General features: G+C 37.7%; 1 protein-coding gene across 5 annotated transcripts in view; it reads right to left on the reverse strand.

Moving 5' to 3' along the window:
- INO80 (INO80 complex ATPase subunit) overlaps positions 1 to 19,609 on the reverse strand; it is a 69,887-nt gene that overhangs the window by 30,797 nt on the left and 19,481 nt on the right. For all 5 annotated transcript variants that reach the window (XM_074909540.1, XM_074909541.1, XM_074909542.1 and 2 more), the window contains 15 exons: positions 18,749 to 18,944; positions 18,491 to 18,558; positions 17,967 to 18,176; positions 17,299 to 17,379; positions 16,061 to 16,156; positions 13,378 to 13,437; positions 12,629 to 12,771; positions 11,462 to 11,546; positions 10,824 to 10,941; positions 9,736 to 9,821; positions 8,586 to 8,753; positions 8,003 to 8,136; positions 7,129 to 7,196; positions 5,575 to 5,668; positions 4,282 to 4,459 (listed from right to left, as the gene is read on the reverse strand). In XM_074909540.1, coding sequence (XP_074765641.1) covers positions 4,282 to 4,459; positions 5,575 to 5,668; positions 7,129 to 7,196; positions 8,003 to 8,136; positions 8,586 to 8,753; positions 9,736 to 9,821; positions 10,824 to 10,941; positions 11,462 to 11,546; positions 12,629 to 12,771; positions 13,378 to 13,437; positions 16,061 to 16,156; positions 17,299 to 17,379; positions 17,967 to 18,176; positions 18,491 to 18,558; positions 18,749 to 18,944 — 1,785 coding nt within the window. The remainder of the gene's footprint in view (positions 1 to 4,281; positions 4,460 to 5,574; positions 5,669 to 7,128; positions 7,197 to 8,002; positions 8,137 to 8,585; positions 8,754 to 9,735; positions 9,822 to 10,823; positions 10,942 to 11,461; positions 11,547 to 12,628; positions 12,772 to 13,377; positions 13,438 to 16,060; positions 16,157 to 17,298; positions 17,380 to 17,966; positions 18,177 to 18,490; positions 18,559 to 18,748; positions 18,945 to 19,609) is intronic.

Genomic DNA, 19,609 nt, shown 5'->3' on the forward strand with positions numbered 1-19,609 from the left:
AGCAGTAGTCTATTACAGATCATGCATTCTGGGCCCTTTCTATTTCCACATATAGATGCACTGGGTAAGATACAGATGGTTGGCACATGTAATTTGGAACCTGCTGACAAGGGAGAAAAATAGTCTTACTGTACATACGTGCTAGTACCACTTAAGAAACACAATCAGTCAATCCTAGCATGTGAGTCTTTCAGCTGCAACCAGTGTGACTCATGGTCTGGAGATGGAAAAAGAAAGTTTATAATCTCTGACTGAGCATCTGCTTCTCTATGTAAAAGGTGAGAGCAGAAAGAGCTGACAATAGCCTTTCACTGACACTTAGCAGGGTTAAAAATCATAGGTCAAAGCTTGGGACACACTGAATAATGCGAGATGATCCCTCAACCAGGCTCTTACTCAGCTGGCAATAGTTCATCAGTAATGCTGGCTTAAGTAACAATTGCTTCACATGTTCACTCCTGTCCCCGCAGAGTCCCTTCTTGTTGGCCTAGCTGTCTGTACTCATAAGATGTTGATCAAGATGAAAACAAACGCTTGCCCTTTCACTCCAAGTTAGCTTTGTGATCTGTTTCACCACCTGGTAAAACAGGCCGTGTGCTGAAACAGCAGAGTAGGAAGCACGCAGGTGGGAGTACATGGCTGTGGACAACCAGTGTGAACGCTGGCTTACTCATTTGAGAACCAGAAACGGTGGCAACAAAGCACCAGCACTGCTGCTGAGAAGGGGGAGTCTCTTCCCATATCTGTGCCACTTCTTGTGCTACTTTTATCACCTGTCACACCCCTCTAGAAGCCTATTTAGCTACACATCTAATCAAAGAACAAATTCAGCAGCCATGAAAATAGGAAGTTTTCTGCAGTTGGCTCCCATGAGGATGTGACACTGCAAGCCCACGTGAGCAGAGGCAGGATTCAGAGGCTGGGAGTAAAGAAAGGACAGCAAGAGACAGAGGCAAAGAGTGACTTCCCTTCTCAGCAACAGCAGGCTACTAGACAGACTCCCAACAACTGCTTTAAGCTCAAAGCCCCTCTCTCCTCCACCCCTGGCCCACACACTGATTGTACAACTGATTTTACAAAGAGGAACGAGCACTGCATGCAGTCACAAGAGCTCTCCGGTAAGTCTTATGACAGCAAGCACTGGCATACTAATTGTGGGCCTGGTCATTAGAGGGGCTTGGTAACTTTATTTCCTGGAAAGTGAGAATACAAGAAGCGGATAGAGAGGAAGCTAACAAACTGTAATTCCAAACCTATGCAAGTTTGTTATTTAATTCCCTTTTAGCAGGCAATATCAAAGAGCCATCAAAGCTGGCTTTAACCCAATTAGAAGTACCCGGGAAGAAACATAAAGGAAAACTTCCAAGAAAGTATCCAAAATAAGAGAAAAAAAATATTTTTGTATACACACAGTATTAGAAGTAGGTCTTGTACACTGGCATTAACCTGGTGTTCAGCACCATGCTTCCTGTGTATGAATTATGAGCAGGTTACTTAAGAAACATCCCTCTCTGAATTCTCTGACATACACAGCCATTAAGCATTCATGGACAGAGCAGACACCAGATATAACAGGGACAGCAGAAACCAGCTTCCCATCAGTCACACATGGAAAAGACCGGGTAAGGTTACAGAACTGAACACAGCCACAGCTCCGAAAGGGCTCCTATACCTTACTACAACAAACTCAAGAACTGAAGAGGAGGACTGTTAAAAAATTAGAATGTACACATCTACTGCAACTATGCAGTCCAAAGTAAGTGTTGAAAGAGGCTTTCCTATATGGCAGACAGAGCTGCAGATAAATATGGGTGATTGCTACCAGCACCTTAAGCTCATTAACACTCTTTTTTTTTTTTATAAAGAAAATTAGGAAAGCAAAGGAGAGAAGGATTCATTTCAACAGATCAGATTTTATATTAATTTAAATCAATGTATACAAAATAATACACATGTTGTGGAGGTGCTGAGTAAAGGGAATGAAGAGACCTCACACTGCAAGGGATTTCTGTGTTTACATGAAGAAACTCATACTATCTTTAGACAGGTGTTACCTCAATTTCAGAAACATCTATTAAAAATAAATGTGATTTTTGTCTACTGACTTCTTTTCATATTTTGTCTCTCCTATCGGAAATGCTGATCTAAGCAGTTAAGAAAAGCCTTTCCAGATTTATACCATTTCCTTTTTCCTCTGTTTCTCCCCCTCCTCACTCCCCTTCATGTTACTATCTTGTGAAACCCCAAAGGAAGCCCTCAGGGGATTTTACATTGAAAATTTCTGAAATTTGGGCTAAGATAAAAAAAGTGAGTTCATTTTCACTCACAGTGACGCATGCTGCTAAAAGTCAGGCATGTAAAGGGCAGTTTGTTTTCCAACTCTCCCTTTGGTTTTGCAAGGTTTTTGTGGTTGTTTTTTTTTGGTTTTGCTCCCCGTTTGTTTTTTCTTTTAAAAAAAGATGTTCTATATCTAAGCTGTGCAAACAAAATTCTGCAAACATAGCTTATTTCGAAGTGACTCCAGGTGGCAATTTGTCTAACATGCAGGTTAGAAAACAGTTCTAAAGAATCTGTCTCAACTGTAGGGCTAAACTTCCTTTAGATATACTGGGGTTATCACAAATGCGCTGTACTGCACACACTGATGAACTTTGCTCCTCAGCTGGCTGTTTTCTGTGTAAAAGGTACTAGTTATACCAGTCACTAGTTACACCAGTCACAGCACTGGGACCCCCTGAGACACAAGTAATGACTTCCTCAAAGAACAAAAATTATTTGGAGAAAGCAAATTACATGTTCAGGTCTTGACAGGTTGCGGTACAGGTGGGTTTGTAGCCTGTCCAAATGTTTTACAGTTCATTGTTAGTATTAAAACCTACATGTGCATATTTCACACCTCATATTTAGTATCTATGTTATTTCACCTTTTGTTCCATAAGAAAATATATCGACTTTCATTTTAATATACACACTAACCCGAAGGTTATATAAAGATCTAGATTGTCTTTCTACACATGTAAAAATAAATGCCACCTTCTGTAAGTGCATACAACTTCTGATACCATCTACACCTTTACTATTAGGCTGCAACATTTGACACCACACAAGTTTTCCTTAACCATACCAATGAGAGGACAGAGCTGCAGTATAGTTTCAGAGATAGGCATTGCACTGTCAGTATACAAACAGCTGAATGTATCACAAAAAACCCACACCTGACAGCAAATCCATATAGCATAGACATTTTATCAAGCTAGACATGGAAACACAGAAGACCAGCACAGCCAGAGTTAACTGGCATACACACTCAGTTGGCTTGCTCTTTGTTTGATAACTAGGACGACTCATTTTGTTGGCTTTGCTGTTAACACTGCAAAACATGACACCAAGTCCAAAGTTGGTTTCCTACTGCTTATGCATCTTCAATTTCAACTTCCTCTACATGCTATTCAATTGAATTCTGGCTATCTCCTTTCCCCTTCCAGACTCGTGAACAGAAGCAATATTCCCTAGAGAAATTTGGCACGATCTCACTGTTTCAGAAAATATTTTTTTTACTGCATATCTGCTAACTGACCTAGAAGCTTTCCTGACTCTATGTTACCACTTTTGTGAACTTACTTCCCAGTTGAACGAATCAATGGAGGTATAACCTAACAACAGCAATTTAGTCATAAAAAGACAAAACCTTCACACACATCACAGGCAAAAGATTAGAGAAAATTACTTTCCATTACACAGTAAGATGAATGCATTTGGAGTCTACCAGACAGCAGCAGAACTAAATTTCTGAGTAGAAAGACACCATTGACAATGCATGTCCATCAACTCTGAAACGCTGCTAGGCTGAAGTCTCTGCTTTCCCCAGTTGCTGCAACAACATACTGAATTTGAGAAGAAAAGAGTTTGTTTCCGGCAGAAAACAATCATCTTGCATGTAGAAAAACATTACAAAACTCTTAAACTTGCATGTAGAATCCATCCCCGACAAATCATGACTCTACTGATATTGCTCCAGCAATATTTTTAAGACTTCTAATTCAACTGATTTATTTTTTATAGCAAGTTTTGAAATGTATCACCACATGGGAGGAAGATAGCACTTAAACTATTTTTTTATTCAGCACTCTGAACATTATTAACTTTATCTAATAAAGCAGATAATAAAGTCATCCTGTTTCCAAGTTTGTTTTCCTCTGTTTTATAAGGATAGTACGGTTTTCCTAATTTCTCACTGATGAGGCTTTGTTACGGTCTCCTTATCACAGAAATTTTCCTTACCTGCAGCAAAGTGCAGCTGTGCAAGTTAGGGAAAGACAGCGGGAAATTTACATCAAGCAAGAAATCCCTGTTCCCCAGAAAATGTGACCCCCGCTGTTTCTCCCCATTGGTCTCCATCCAGGAACGCATGTGATGGAGCCTGTAGGACGCCTTCAGAGACAGGAAAAGAGCTAACCATCTGAAACAAAACACAGTAGATAGACTTAATCACCGCTTTGGGAACGAAAGGTGTGAGTTACAACATAATTATTTGACACAAATGTTTTTTCAGGATTTCAGGCTTACAGCGTCCTGACTTAAAGGAAACGGACATCTACCAATTATATTACTCTTTTTTTTTTTTTTTTTCCTAAGGTGGCTTAACTGAATCTAGTTAAATCTGAATACACTTTGAATCTAGTTAAATCTGAATACACTTTGAAGCACTTCGTTTAAAAGGGTCCAGACAGAGTTAGCCACTACTACTTGGAATTGCACTCTGGCTTCTCTGTAAATTGCTCTATAAATAAATTATAACAACCTGCACAATGAATGCAGAATTTATCATAAAGATCATTCAGACAGATCAAGAGAAATTTGTATTATGCTACTGAAACACATAGAAATGAAACAGTCCAAAATCCCAACAATATTTCACTTACAAAACCCTAAACAAAACACCTTTATTTATTAATAAAGACTTGCCTTTAATCTCAAATTTCTTACAGTTACTATTTAACTTTAATCAGAGTACTGTCCGTTGCAGAGTACACCATAACTTAAAATAGATCACCTCCCTTTCCTAGCTAATGCAGTTCAGGATACTAAAAATCCATTATACTAAGCCTACACCTTGGAATTCCATTCCATATTAAAAACAGGACATGTGGAAAGTAGACAATATGGCTCGGAGCTGAAGAAAACTATCACCACAGAAGCTTATTCCACACGTGTTAAAACATACACTCAATTGCAACTGCTAAGCATTGCAATAAACTGGCCTTCAAAAGTCTGGATTTCATGCTTGATAATGCCAGCAACCTACAATGTGATCCTAAGCAAACTCTTCTGTTGCCCTTTGACCATCTTGTGTATTTACAACGTCAGATCTTTGTGACAGAGGTTTTCCTTTGACAGAAGCATAAAAATTGCCTTGCATAATGGTGCCCTATACCTGTAATATTAGATAATGATAGACAAATTATAATATTAGGAGGCATAGAAAACACAGGTTTACAGAGAGATGCCTCCAACATCACCTGTATTTTTCCTATAATTACTAACACAGAGGAAAATAACCCCAGTTGTCCTCACCTGGCTAAATGTCCCTGATTCATGAGGTTTGCCATTTCCGCTGGAGAGACATCAATAAACCGGAGGAAAGAAAAACAGCTTTCTTCATTGATGCCTATGTCAAAGAAATACTGAAGTTAGGCCAACGCATTTCACAAGACACTTGTATCTGAAAACAATAAACTTAATCAGTTCAAGGTACACATTGTCTGACATATGACAAATCTAGGTGAATAAACAGGAGATCCTAATTTAACCTAGATCTTTTAGAAATACTGAAAATTTAATCTGAACTGCTGTTGCCTGACACCAAGTTCCAGTTCATTTTCCAGTCTGGGCAAGAGAAGGGCGTTTACCAAGACAGACAACCATGTTCTAGGCCTGAAAATCATGCATCCAGCAAGGACATCGATTTAATTTACTAAGAATCGATAGCCAGCATGCACATTTGTGAATCAAAACACGTATCTGCCAGACAGCTGACCAGAACACGCATGCCAAACATCCTCACTCTCATCCAACCAGTCAGTCGAATTGATTGGAAGGAGATGTAGGAAATGGTAGGGGAATGTAAGTGTGGGGATAAGGATGCAAAGGATACAGAGAGGATGATGGATACGTTGCAGTGAAGGGTGAGGAGCAGAAGAGATTATGTTCCGTGTCAGTGGAGAAAGTCTTTCAGGCCTACCCATGTGCACTGCATATCCCAAATACCATTCATATCTTTTTACCTTTTAACTTCTACACAAAAATTATATTCCCAAAACTATTTTCTTTTTATGGTATGCCAAAAAATGTCCCCAAGAAAAGAGTCTATTACGAATACCAAACCAAACAGCAACCAGAAAAATTAGTGAGACATACAGAAGTTAAGAGCATTACAGACTACTGCAGACTCCTGTAGCTGCATCTGGTTCTTCTTACTCGAAAAGAGTTTTGCAGAGCTGAACAGGTCCATGTTAAGAGATTTCAGCATAGTAATGCAGACAGTATCTCTCTGGCTTTTTTCTCCCCGAGTTTTCCCTACCCAAGTAGCTGAGCAATCTAATTAGCTATTTTTAGTGAAAAAAAAATTTCTATAATAATAAATTGTATTTGTTAATATAAACAGCTTATGTGGGTTTTTTGTTTATTGATTAGATGCTGGGTCACTTGCATCTCATCTACTTTGTAGCTGAACGAGAAGTTAGCAGGTTAACATACAATACAGCATGTTCTGAAATTCATCCAGGATTTCTCTGAATTGCATCTGTGAAAAATTCACATTAGACTAAAAAGGTAGCATTAACCCCTTGAAGCAGGTTAAAACAAGACAGGAGGAGCGGAACAAGAGACTGCAGTAATTACGTAACGAGTTGTCCATAGATTATTTTTCAAGCTGCTTCCCTCCTCTACCTCACTGAGCAAATTAAATATATGTACAAGAACAAATGATAACAGAATTCTAAAAGGTTCTAATCAGATTATCTCAGAGGACTGATATGCGTCTCAGTCTTTCCCCCTGAATAAGACGTATTACACAACATCACATGCAAGCGTTCAACGCCAACTTGCTTCTGAGGACTGTAAACCTACCCTTCCTATGGAAGAGAGACTGCTGGATGTGGTCTGGTGCAAATGGCGAAAGTAAAACCCGTAACCACCTGAAAATGAAAGCAACAAACCAAATAAAATCACTAAGGTGTTAACACTTACAATGTTCAATCACATAATCAACAGAAAATGCAGAGTAACCATTCAGTTCTTCATTGTAAGTATTTCAGCACTCTGGGTATCTGGAATTGCATGGCAGTAAGAGAAAAGCATCATCAGTCCACATGCATTATTGTTCATTTGATACTGGAACACACCATTGTTCTGGAATTGCATCTGATGCTGTAGAACTGCTAGTCTTACCTTCAAACATGGCTTTCTCATCTCTGCCCTGAGCATTTCTCATAACTGAATGCAAACAAAATTAATCAAGAATTCCCACAGTCAGAGAAAACTACACTCAGGCAGCTTTTATTCATCCAAGGTAAGCATTAAAAGCTGTCAAGGCACTAGTAGATGCTCACGATACACCATGTCACAACAGACAGATAATAGCTTCCTTAAACATGAAAACTCACTGAAGGGAAACTAGGGGGTTTTTGGTATTTTTTTTTTTTTTAATAATTCTATTAAAGTTTAATTCTATTACACGTCATCAGCAACAACTCTAAATTCCTTTTCCTGACTTTCTTATTCAATCAAAGGGATATTTGGTGATCAGGATTCCACCAAGAAACAGCATCACATATCAGATTCTTAACAGCTGAATGAATGAAAGAAAACTAGGAATGCGTCGCTTGGCCGATGTCATTTAAGCACATCAGGCAAGGCAGTTAATTAGCACTTACAAAGCTCAAATAAGTCTAAGTAATGATACTAAATATGCTAAGCTGGAGAGAAAGTGGAGAAGGCTTGCCTGTCCCGTGAGTGGTTAAAGACCCTGATCTGTCCATGACGGTAGATGAACTTTGAAATCTGGTATGGCTTTAGGGAGATGTGAAATGGAGACCAAGTTTCTTGTCGCTCAAACAGCTCTGGGTGATTGCACACCTGTAAGAAAGAGAGCATGTCAAACACTGCGACGAATTAATTTAGTCTGATGCAGCACTTACATCCCAAATCAGATATGACAATTAATCACTAAAACTTTAATACTGACTAGTATGTCACAGCTATTTTAGTACATTCGCTCAAATTTGAACACTACATCTTACCTTTTCCTATTCATATAACAGCTATTGCCTCTTCTTCCCACATGAATGATTTCCTTCAACAACCCATTTGAAACCAAACCAGTTAGCAGATGCAGGCACCATTTGGCTAAAGCTCTTCTACCCCAACATCATGCTACACTGCATCGGAAACACAACTGAACTGCATGCAGATTTGCTTGCCTATGCCAGAACTTTTGTTATATGATGTTTTCTAGAAGCCACATTTTAGTTCTGCACTAATGAATGATTATGTTTTTTTAAAATTATTACTTAAAATAGCCTTACCTTCCTGAACTGCATGACTAGATTCATGAGACTACTAGTGGTGGTCTGTGCTTGCTGAGTAGTGCCCATTGAGGACTGCAGGAGATCATCAATAGAGATTTTGTTTTTCAGAGCTTGGTACAACAGCTTCTGTCGACTTGTCTGCTGGCAGTACATAAGAATTTCAATCTGCAAAATAGTAATGAAGATTTAGCCTTTTCTATCTCTGAAAGGGAGGATGACCATATCAGTATACAAAAAGCAGAGAGAAACATATCTTAAGGAAAACATAACTTTCTCAAGAAAAAATATACATAGGCAGTTGCATTCATATCTGTATTTCCGGATCCAGCCAGGAAGGACTTAACCCATAGGTGTGTTTCAGAAGGCTTTGGTAATGATGTAGGAGACAGACCTTTAAAAGTATATGAGCAAAACTAAGCAAACAGATTCTTAAGAAGCTCTGAAAACATCCTATCTGCAGCTGATCAGCTTAAAATCTGACCTCAATTCTACTATCCTACTGTTAAAATGCTACCCATTTAGAACCATCTTAAACAGGTGTCAGGAGCCCATGATAATGCCAGGTGCATCATGTAACAGTGTCTGTGGGAAGTTCTAGTTTTGAAAAGGATAAGTACATCAGAACAAAGTAGATGTCTCTTAGCCAGTGGTCCCAAAACCTGGGGACCTGCTGACCACAAGATCATCCAGTATAGCTAACATCCACATGAAATTAGGAGACTAACAAGAGTAAGATGTTGCCACTATGCATTTCTTGCTCTGTACAAGCAAGCAAAAAGAATCATAAATCTACACCACATACTTCACAAAGGCAACTGTAGATGTTTATTACCAAATCACTGCTGTATCAATCTCCTTCACTTCAATTAGTGGTATTTCTGTCAACTTAATCAGGCTTAAAGATGTTTTTATTTGTAACTTAACAAAATGTTTTCCCTAGAAAAGTTTATTAATTAGGGGTTCTTCAGTTACATTCACACCTAATGAGACTGCTGGGTCATGGTGACAGAAACTGAAGGTCCATGAAAGGTCTACAATGAAATTTAAGGTTTGCAGACTGACAAATGAATTTGCAAAAACCAGATTAGAGAACAGAGCTATGACAATAAAGTTGAAATACTCATTCCAGATAAATATTTTTGCTCACCTTATCTGATAGCTCATTCTCCACATCCTTCTTGATCCTTCTCAACATGAAAGGCTTCAGGATCATGTGCAAGCGGGATAGCTGGTCTGAAACACAGGGAAGGGGGAAGTAACTAACTATTACTTCATCAAAGAAAACTATATGGTGTTGTACTACAAATTAAGTCCCTTACTGCTCAGCCATTTCCCCCCATATGAGTTCTTACAACATATTTCTCTGTTGATTTTTCTTTTTTTTAAATGAGTGCCGAGCTCCACTGTTTAACTTATGAATCTAAAGATATACTTCAAAAAATAAACTTCTACAGCATTTTATGTGTTCTATATTCCTCTGGGCTGAACAATATGGGCTTAAACTTATCACTATTAGTGAAGAATAAAGTTTCAGATGAGACAGTGCTAATTCATGAAAAGAGATCATTACAGTTTAAAGTCTTACGCCCCCAAATTATAGCATCACAAGGGCATAGTGCACTGACAGACAACTGCACTCTTTATGATAACCTGTAAAAACAAAGTTCTGGGTATTTGAGAACTCTTAAAGCCTTAATTTTTGTGACAGGTTCCAACTGTGCTGTGTTCTACTCCAATTAGCTACTTAGTTATGTAGAAAATCTACCTAAGTTATGTCCTAAAATTTACTGTGAACAATTTTTTTTTTTTTAAAGAATTTTTATGCTTCTCTTCTGGAGCTCAAAAGGTGTTTAGGGCTTCACTTCATAATTTTTATGTCTAGAGCTTGCAAAAGACTCAGATCATTTCCAAGATCATGTGCTCTGTAGAAACTTAAGAAACACTTAAAATATTTGTTTTCCTGTGTTTGGGAAGGAGGAGGACTGGAAACAAATAGCAAATCAACATTTTCACTACATGCTTTTCTATTCATTACACATGCTACATTACAGTCAGAAACACAAACTGACATAAACTGTAGACAACAAACCGTAACATTTCAATCACATTATGCACCCTGTGCTTTAGAGGACGTTTCTCATACAAAAAAAAGAAATATAAAGTTTATCCATTAGTAGTTAGAAAAGGCAACATATTTTTAATATAAAAACTACTGTAGTTACACACTGCACTCACTCTCATCAATGGCAGATTTGTTCTCCGCATGGCTCTCAATGTCCTTAGAAAACCACTCATTGAACTCTTCATGGGAATCAAACAGCGTTGGCATGATAAAATGCAGCAGGGCCCACAGCTAAAAGGAGAAAACAGTAGATCAGCAAAACTGTCCTACTGTGGACAAGATAATTGGGGATCCCAAGCCCTTGCAGCTCTTTATGAGCAAAATCACTTTACTAGATCATGAGACATGGCAAAATTAAACAAAACCCAGCTGCATCCTCTTCCTCCTCCCCACCCTGCCACCCAGAAAAATGCCAGATATATCACCTTAGCAAAACACCATTAGAAAGCAGTGAGCAACACAGCACAATGACTACAGCCAGCAGAAGGAAAAGCCCTAAGAATTAGATTTCGTCCTGTGATCTAGGTATTACTATTCATTAGGTATCTTCAGTTTATTTTTATTTGAATGTGTGACACATTTCCCAATTTTCCCCTTCCAGAGCTGACCCCATGTTTGTTTGCCAGCCGTTTGCTACAAGCATGATTCCACAACCACAGAAATACAACAGGTTTCGCAACTGTTCGCATCTATTTAGTATATATTCTTGTTATTTATAAAGAAATGTCCACTCTTGTGAGCTCCCAAATACCTCAGCCATGGTGTTCTGGATTGGGGTCCCAGTTAACAACAATCTGTTTCGACACTGGAACTGTAGTAGAATCTTCCAGCGAACACTGATGAAAAAAATTAAGAAAAATCATTAAAACTGTTTTTTTGTAGAAGGATATGAAACAAAAGGAATTTTAAGACCAATTGCTTCCAGTGACCTTCCCAAATAATTTTTGGAGGTCACTGAGTTAAACTATCACAGCTACTCTCCAGTCTTTCAAAAGACAATTACAGGAAGAAGTAGCCTTTTACAAATTACAAAGAAACGTGCATAAATTATTTTATTTTTCTAAGTATTTTTTTACTCATTTTTAATACAAATGCTTGGACACTAATAAAATCTCATTATTAGATTAACTTCCTGAAAGAAAATTTTTATGAACCAGAATGTTATTTATTTTTCAGACTTTACAACACTAACTGTATGGGCTACTGTGGCAGGAGTGCTGAGCTATACATATATATATACACACTTAAGAGGGGCAGTTTCCAAGGAACACTGAAGAGACAGACTTTGGTCAGAATGAGTCTGCACCTAAAGCAGTCCAACTTACTGTGTACAGTGATAACCCGGACAAAGGTTATGGGAAAGCAATTACAGAAATAAAGACGGACCAATCCATTATTTGAAAACAAACAGAAAGTTTTCTGGCACTGAGTCTTATGGCAAAGATTGGGCTTTACTGCAGCCAAGAATATTCACAAGGTTCTGACCTTCATTCGTGTCTGGAAGTGCCACTGAAGGAGGAATCAAAATAGTGCATTTAATGGAGCCAATATAAGCAATATATGCTAAAGACTACAGAGTATTCACCAGGCAGAATTCTGTGAGTAGCCAGGAAAGAAGATGAACAGCATTTCAGACTGTTTTGTTTAACTGTTCTGTACTCCATGGAAGTTTCTGCTCCACAATTACTTTTAAATTTAATTACTTTTAAATTACATTTTACATATTTGGAGAAGGAAAATCTAGTGGATCAATCCAGTGTCACAGAGTTATACACATATTTAACTAAGTTAGATACTTAACTAGGTTAGACACTAGGGTCTTATATATGTCAATTTTTACTTCTATCAATTTATGTAATCCTGATGTTTTCATGAGGTTGACAGAGAGGGAAGTTTTTCTTTCCAGTTAATTTATTACCTGGAGCTACTCTTTAGTGCTTGCGCTTCATCCAGCACCATATATTGCCACTTCACTCGCTGGAAATACTTCACATCCTGTACTACTAGCTGGTAACTGGTAATCACCACGTGGAAAGGAGCATCCTGAGTATACAATGTCTTCTACAACCACAAAATAAGAAACAAATGTCCACATTATGTAAATACATCGTGAAGAGTTCACTTGTGTATACTGTAATTTCAGACTCTGTTTCACAATCTTTTTTCATTATTACTGCATTTTTCCTCAGCTACTTTTAAAATTAATTACAGCACAGTTATTCAACTGGTGGATCTGGACTTCAGCCCATTAGTCCTTGAACAACTTCAGATGTTTCTTAATGTGCCAGACAAGACTCAGGCATTGAACCCTGCAAGATGCTGTTGATAAATCAGGAACAATCTGACAGGCCTGCAGGGATGCTAGACTTGGGCATCCTGGGTTAGGTTACCCAAATAGAATAAACAGTCCTTGACAATGAAACTTCCTGCTTTATTTACAGAGCTCTGGTTTCTTCCGCTGAACTCCATACTGCCCTAAATTGCCCTGTACTGGATTGCTCTCCAGCACAAGAGAAGCCTTCTACCTCATTATCTTAATGAAAACGCTACTACATGGATGAAGAAACAGAACTCTGTCTCCACAAGCTGCTTAGCTTGGTGGCTTGTAGCAACAGTTTCTGCACAAATAACAAAGATGGTCAAAGCGCACGAGCGTGCTACTGTTACCTGACTCCAGAACTTCCTGATCACCTTTCTATCATGGGGATTTCCCCAGTAAGGTAGCACCTGGAACAGTAAAGAAGTAGAAAGGTATTATTTTCAAATAAAGACATACCTGCTCTAGAATTTTATACTATATATTCTACAAAACGAGAAAGACAGATGTCTTTCTCAAAAACAATGAAAAGGGAAATTATCTTTCTTAACAGAAAGAAAAATCAGAAAGCACTTAAAACCATTTACAAACAGAGCATTGCAGGCAAAGATATCAAACAACTTATGTCTAGTATAAAGATTAGATCAAGTTATGCTGAGAATTGCAAAAATGCCCAGTAGCACGTTACACCTTATAGTAATTTTTTTCTAAAAATTAAAAATGATACTTTGCTTATGGCAGAAAGAGGTTTTTCCTCCACCGCCACAGTTAACCCTACAGGACTAGTGGATTTTCTCCTGTTTAATATTCCCTGTATTTCAGAACTGCACCCCAAAATCTGAGCTAAAGTTAAAACATCTGGTCTGGACATATTTAATATAAGAGTTTTAAACAGCAAGCACTGCTGCCAGAGGAATCTGTTAATCCATTTATAGCTCAGAATTTCATGGGTTCCATTACTCAGGACAGATCTCTGCCCTGCACGGAAAGCAGAGTTATTGGTTAATAATATTGTACTGCCATCTTCTGTCTGACGAGAGGACTACACACAACTAGAGACAAAGCGAGGAATGCTGATTTCTGAGGTTGTGAAATCTTAAACGCCTCCATGCGTCAACTGACAAGCTCCAAATTTCAAAGTGCCTTTAGTCGAATATTGTTCAAACTTTTCTGAAATAAGGATACTAGTGAAAAAACAGGCTAATAAAAAAAGTGATTTGCCTCTGAGTTTACATTTTCTGCCATGGACCTGAAGAAATGAATTCACTGTGGTTTACTACAAGCATGACTGACTACACATTTCTGTATGATTAGAAGCAGGAACAAAACTGGTTGAAAAAGATTGATTAAAGTTGTAAACATGTGACAATCATAAGTTTAGGAAACTTTTTACAACAAGTTCTGTTCCACAGATGAGGTAAACATTACTATGCAATAAACCCAAAGAACAGCTATATAATGACAGAAACTTTTTTCTTTTCAAGTCACAAAAGGGAAAATTATCTTTTCACAAGCATCCTAACTGCATTTTTAAAACTTTTTCTGTATTTCATTTATAAGAACGAGAAATTAACAGTTGCTTGCCTATTCTATACAATAAACTGATACAAGAGGTAAGTAAGTAGGTAGAATGGCCAATTGCTCTAATGTTTTCTACTCCAGGGTTTTTCATCAGGGCCCTTATTATTTTGGACCATGCAAATACATAGATGGATTATTTTTAGGTTTTTTTTAATTAATTCCTCACTAATTTAAGCATTTCTATTTCTTCATCGGTTTCTTTGAAGTCTCAGTAATCCCAATTTATCCCAAAGTATATCCCAAAATTATACACATCCCATTTTATCCCAAAATACTCAAATCATCCAGTATTGAACTATGTTCTAGCACAACTTCTCCTCATATAGATACCTCAAACTATACACCACCATAACCCACATACAGTCTCACCAGGGATCTGCAGAGCAAGCTATCTGGTAAAAGCGAAGTCCTTTAATACTGCCCTACCCCACACCAAGAAATCAAGTATTACTTAAAGTAGTACTTCGAAAGTATTTTCCTCCACCTTATCAAGTAACCAAGACATTCAAACAATTAGCCTGAATGTTACTGGTATACTGGTTACTTATAACTAGGTGTCTTTTACTGTCCTCTGTAAAAAAGAAAATCAGATGCTTAAAAAAAAAATTATCAAGACCTCTTCATATCAAAGGTTACTACGTTAACAACTCAACTATTTAAACTATATTCTGCTTTGCAGATATAACTGCAAGCCTCTGACACTTTTGCCTATCTTTCATTCTAAAATTTCAACACTGTTTCAGCAGTACACATTCTTTCCAAATCTTCCTTTGCAACAGTCCAATGTTTTCCACTGGGGAACAGATAGGCAGCTCGTTTTTCAGTAACTGATTGTTCCTTGCTTTCTACTTACTATGCTTTCACATTTACAATATACCTGAAGAACTCAATTTATTTTCTTCTAATATTTTTGTTCTTATCTATTTATGCTTCACATCTTTTCTTGATTACTGGTTGCATGTCTATGGTTCTTCTATTTTCTGCAATAATAACTGCATACCCTCTCCCTCTAATCTGTTTAGAGTTCAGTTTTGTTCACATACAATCTTTATCTTACTCAAATTGATACAAATGACTGGAAATACTGCTCTAACCCTAAAGACATTATGTAAGACTGAAATGTTATTCCTGAATTTACTGCCAGGTCCACACATTAGAAGTGAACATCATCTCCCTGACCCACTTCAATTCCTCACACACATCAGCTTAAAGACACAAGAAGGTATCTTTAAGCTGATGCAAAATGAAAATCATGTGACTAGAGTAAGAACATTTGTAAACCCTAGATAACTGAAGGCTCCAGAAAAAACAGATAATGGAAAAGTATCAGACTCAGGCTCATTACAGAGTTTCAAATTCCAAGGTCATTAGGCACCCACATGCGGCAAAGAACTCAGGAGAACAAAGCAGTTGCTTCTGAGAAAACAGAACTTTCTTGCACATGATTATTACCTTAAATTTAGGTACAAATCTGGCAAACTCCTGATGCCAGTTGTTAAGAGTAGAGGCAGGTGAAATTATTAAAAAAGGTCCCCAGATGTTCTCTCTCTGGAATACACACATTAAAAATAAAAATTAAAAAGAGACCCACAAAATAATTAAGGGAAAGGGATACAGAGACAGTTTGATACAGCTTTACAACTACTAAATGAGCAAACGATATCCAACATAGCAAATCCTCCCAGCACAGCAGGATGTCAAACAGTATCAAATAGAGTAGATCTAATGCTCAAATAAGACTTAATTTCATAACAGCAAAGTTGTTCCCAGAACAATCCCCTTTGTTTCTGAAAGTTGCCACCTTCAAGTACTAACAGCCCTATCATTTTGGGGAGGAAAAGAACTTCAGGTGGCACTGGAAAGCTTTGCTCCATCACATAACTAAGTTGATCCATTGGTGTATTAGTAGTTACAAGCTGGCTTGCATAATGAAGAGCCGGAAAAAGTAAAAGCCCTGTGCAGGCTTCCAAAAATCTCAAGTTGCAGTGCAGCAGGGAGACAAGCCTATCTGTTATCCCTTCTATACAGATTAGCTCAAGAGCCTTCAGCACTGCACACCCTTCCAGTGTTGTGGTTGATAGTGCCAGTGGACCGGTATCAAAAGGAACATAAACAAATGCACATAATTGTCATTTGGTCACTACTGCAGTTAATTCTGCTCTCAATATCACTTGGTTGATACCCCCTATTTAAGGCAAGTGTCTGGATGCCAATCGAGCCTTTTTTTAAAAAATAAAAATAATCCATTTCTGTATGAAGAAGTTCCTGTTGCTTTTTCTGTTTTGTCTGTCTGCCTTGGCACAGAAGAATCGCTATGCTTCCTAAAAATACCCTGCCAAAATATGGAAATCCACAATGATTGTCATGAAGCTCAGAATCTGTGCTTCATTTCTACAAGTCTGATTTGTAAAACTCAGCGAACCCTGAAGTGTACAACTTGTGCTCTCATCAGGCTTTCACATTCAGTGCAAGTGAGAAGTTGTTATTCTATAAATAAATGAAAATTCGGGTTATTTTTATATACATGAACACACATCCCCACACCCATTTCAAAGGCTCTGCTTTAAAACAAAGGGCAAAATGCCTTTAAAGACATTTAAGCTTTATAAAATAGAATTAATTTTCAACATGTGAAAAGCATGCATCTTCTATCGAGTGTACTGACCAGGAATAAGATATAATTCACCTACCTCAGCCAGATGTGCAAGGAGAGCAATACTTTGTACTGTTTTACCCAAACCCATTTCATCTGCCAGGATTCCATTGATGCCCTGAAAAAGATCCATAAATGAACACTTTCACCTTACTCCTTTTAATCCATATAGGATTACCAGAACGGTTGCCAGTAAATTTAGGGTGAGCAGCCCCACTGCAACAACTCAGAAACACTTTACTGTCTCTTAAAACTTCTCGTAAGAGATAATTTATCTCAGCTGCACTTTCATTCATTTCTCAGTGTGATTTTTTTTTCCCCTCAGCCTGTCTGCACTTCACTATCACATTGCAAACTGGGTTACACACACAAGGACAAGGCTGCCTGCAGTTCACCAGCTGACCCAAGCCTGAAACAGTATGCAGCTCCGAGCAGCAAAAGACCGCTCATCACATAATCCAAGTGATACAGTTGTATAAACATCCACTAAGAACCTTGAACTTAATGCCCCATTCAAAGTTGTTCTTTCTTAAATAATCGAAAACACCAATATGTGTCTTACAAAATATTTTCCTTTCTTCTGAAGATATTACAGATTGAGTACATGCAGTCTATTTTTACAACTAGTAATTTTTTTACCAAGTTTACTCTAATGACTTAAATAATCCTAGAAGTTTTAAAATTTTTCAAGATGTACTAAGATACCTGCTCATATAGGTTGGCCAGCCAATTCATGCCTTTCAGTTGGTAACCTTTCAGTTTTCCATTGAAAATGGTAGGCTGTGGAATATCTTCTCCTGCTCGGATAGATGGGTTTGCTAAACTGTAACTCTCTCCAAAGCCAGTACCGGACTTGTTAGCAGCCCGTAAAGCAGCTGCCCGACTCTCCTTTGCGTCTTCATCAAATGATCTGGTCTAAACAGGAAGAGGAAAGTATGCATAAGATGATGAACATATTAACTTATCGAGAAACTGCATAGTAAAAGGCCTTACATTTCACATGAAAACATAGCATCTCAGCCAGAAACTAAGAGAAAACAAGCCTATTCCTCTTTCTATTCTGAATTTCTACCTGTTTAGCACAGAAAGTGGCAATGAAATTAAATTCACATCTGGCATCCAGGATTAAACCGAAATACTTGACTTGGCTGCTATGAAAGATCTTTGTTCTGTGGCCTCTAAAATGACTCTGCTTTCTCTTCTACTTCATGGATACAAAAAATACATACCCGGGCTTGATGAATCTGGTACGCATCCTCAGCATTCTTCAGAGCTTGGGCCTTGTAATAGTTACTATCTGAAAACAACATCTCCATGTTAGAGCTCCGCAGCAGTAACCACCCAAGTTAACATAAATTCCAGTAATTATAGCAGTGCTTTTTACACAGAAGGATTCTGTGCTTGAAATTCTAAATTGCATGATAATGTGTGGAGTACAGTAAATTTAAAAAAAAGTGCATGGGAAGGACTGTAGATTAATTGTTTACCGTAATCTTCTTGGGTGATGTTGACCACTACTCCTCCGCCAATATCAATCTGCCTTTGGGTAGAACTGTCTTCCAGTTTGCGTAGGATTTCCTCCTGTATTCCATCATGCCCAATATCTCGTTTACGACTCATAAAATGGGCATATAATTCAGTTTGTGTGATCAGGAAGTTCAGTTTTCGCTGCTGTCTCTTAGCCTAAGAGAAGAGCATTAACAGAAAACAGATAAAGAGGGAAAAAAACCAGGACAAAATTTTCATGTCTAAAATATCATTAAATATCATAATATATCAATAACTAATCTAGATTGTTATGCACATCACCGATATGAAAATGCTAGAATATTAGTTGCACATAAGAACACTGACCATGACCATAAACTTCTATATTAAAATATAAAATTGTTGTAAATTAAAAGTTCTTTTAAATCCAGGTATCATGGCAAAGAACACTATAATCTAATAAAAGAAAGTTCAGAGGTTTTGTTTACAGTGAAAAAATTAAAAGGTTGAAAAAAATAAACAGGATTTTAGTCATCTACAGTAAAAGCACGGAACAGTTACAAAAACGTTCTCGCAATTACCTAACTCCAACGCTCTGTTATTTACTAGTGAAGAGAATTATGGCAGAATACGTGAAATACATCACTAGGTAATACGGCTGAGATACTGTTTGGCATTCAGCAAGACATTGGAGAAATTCTGTTAATTTTTAGGTTCTCGTTTAAAAAAATGCTTTAAGTTGTCTATTAATCTAAGTCAGCCAAAACCTTCACAAAATGCTTATGAATTTCCAAGAATTACAGAATCACAGAATCGTTGGGGTTGGAAGGGACCTTAGAGATCATCTAGTCCCACCCCCC

The sequence above is a fragment of the Athene noctua genome, chromosome 6 (genome assembly GCF_965140245.1).
Source record: "Athene noctua chromosome 6, bAthNoc1.hap1.1, whole genome shotgun sequence".
Taxonomy (NCBI): Eukaryota; Metazoa; Chordata; class Aves; order Strigiformes; family Strigidae; genus Athene; species Athene noctua.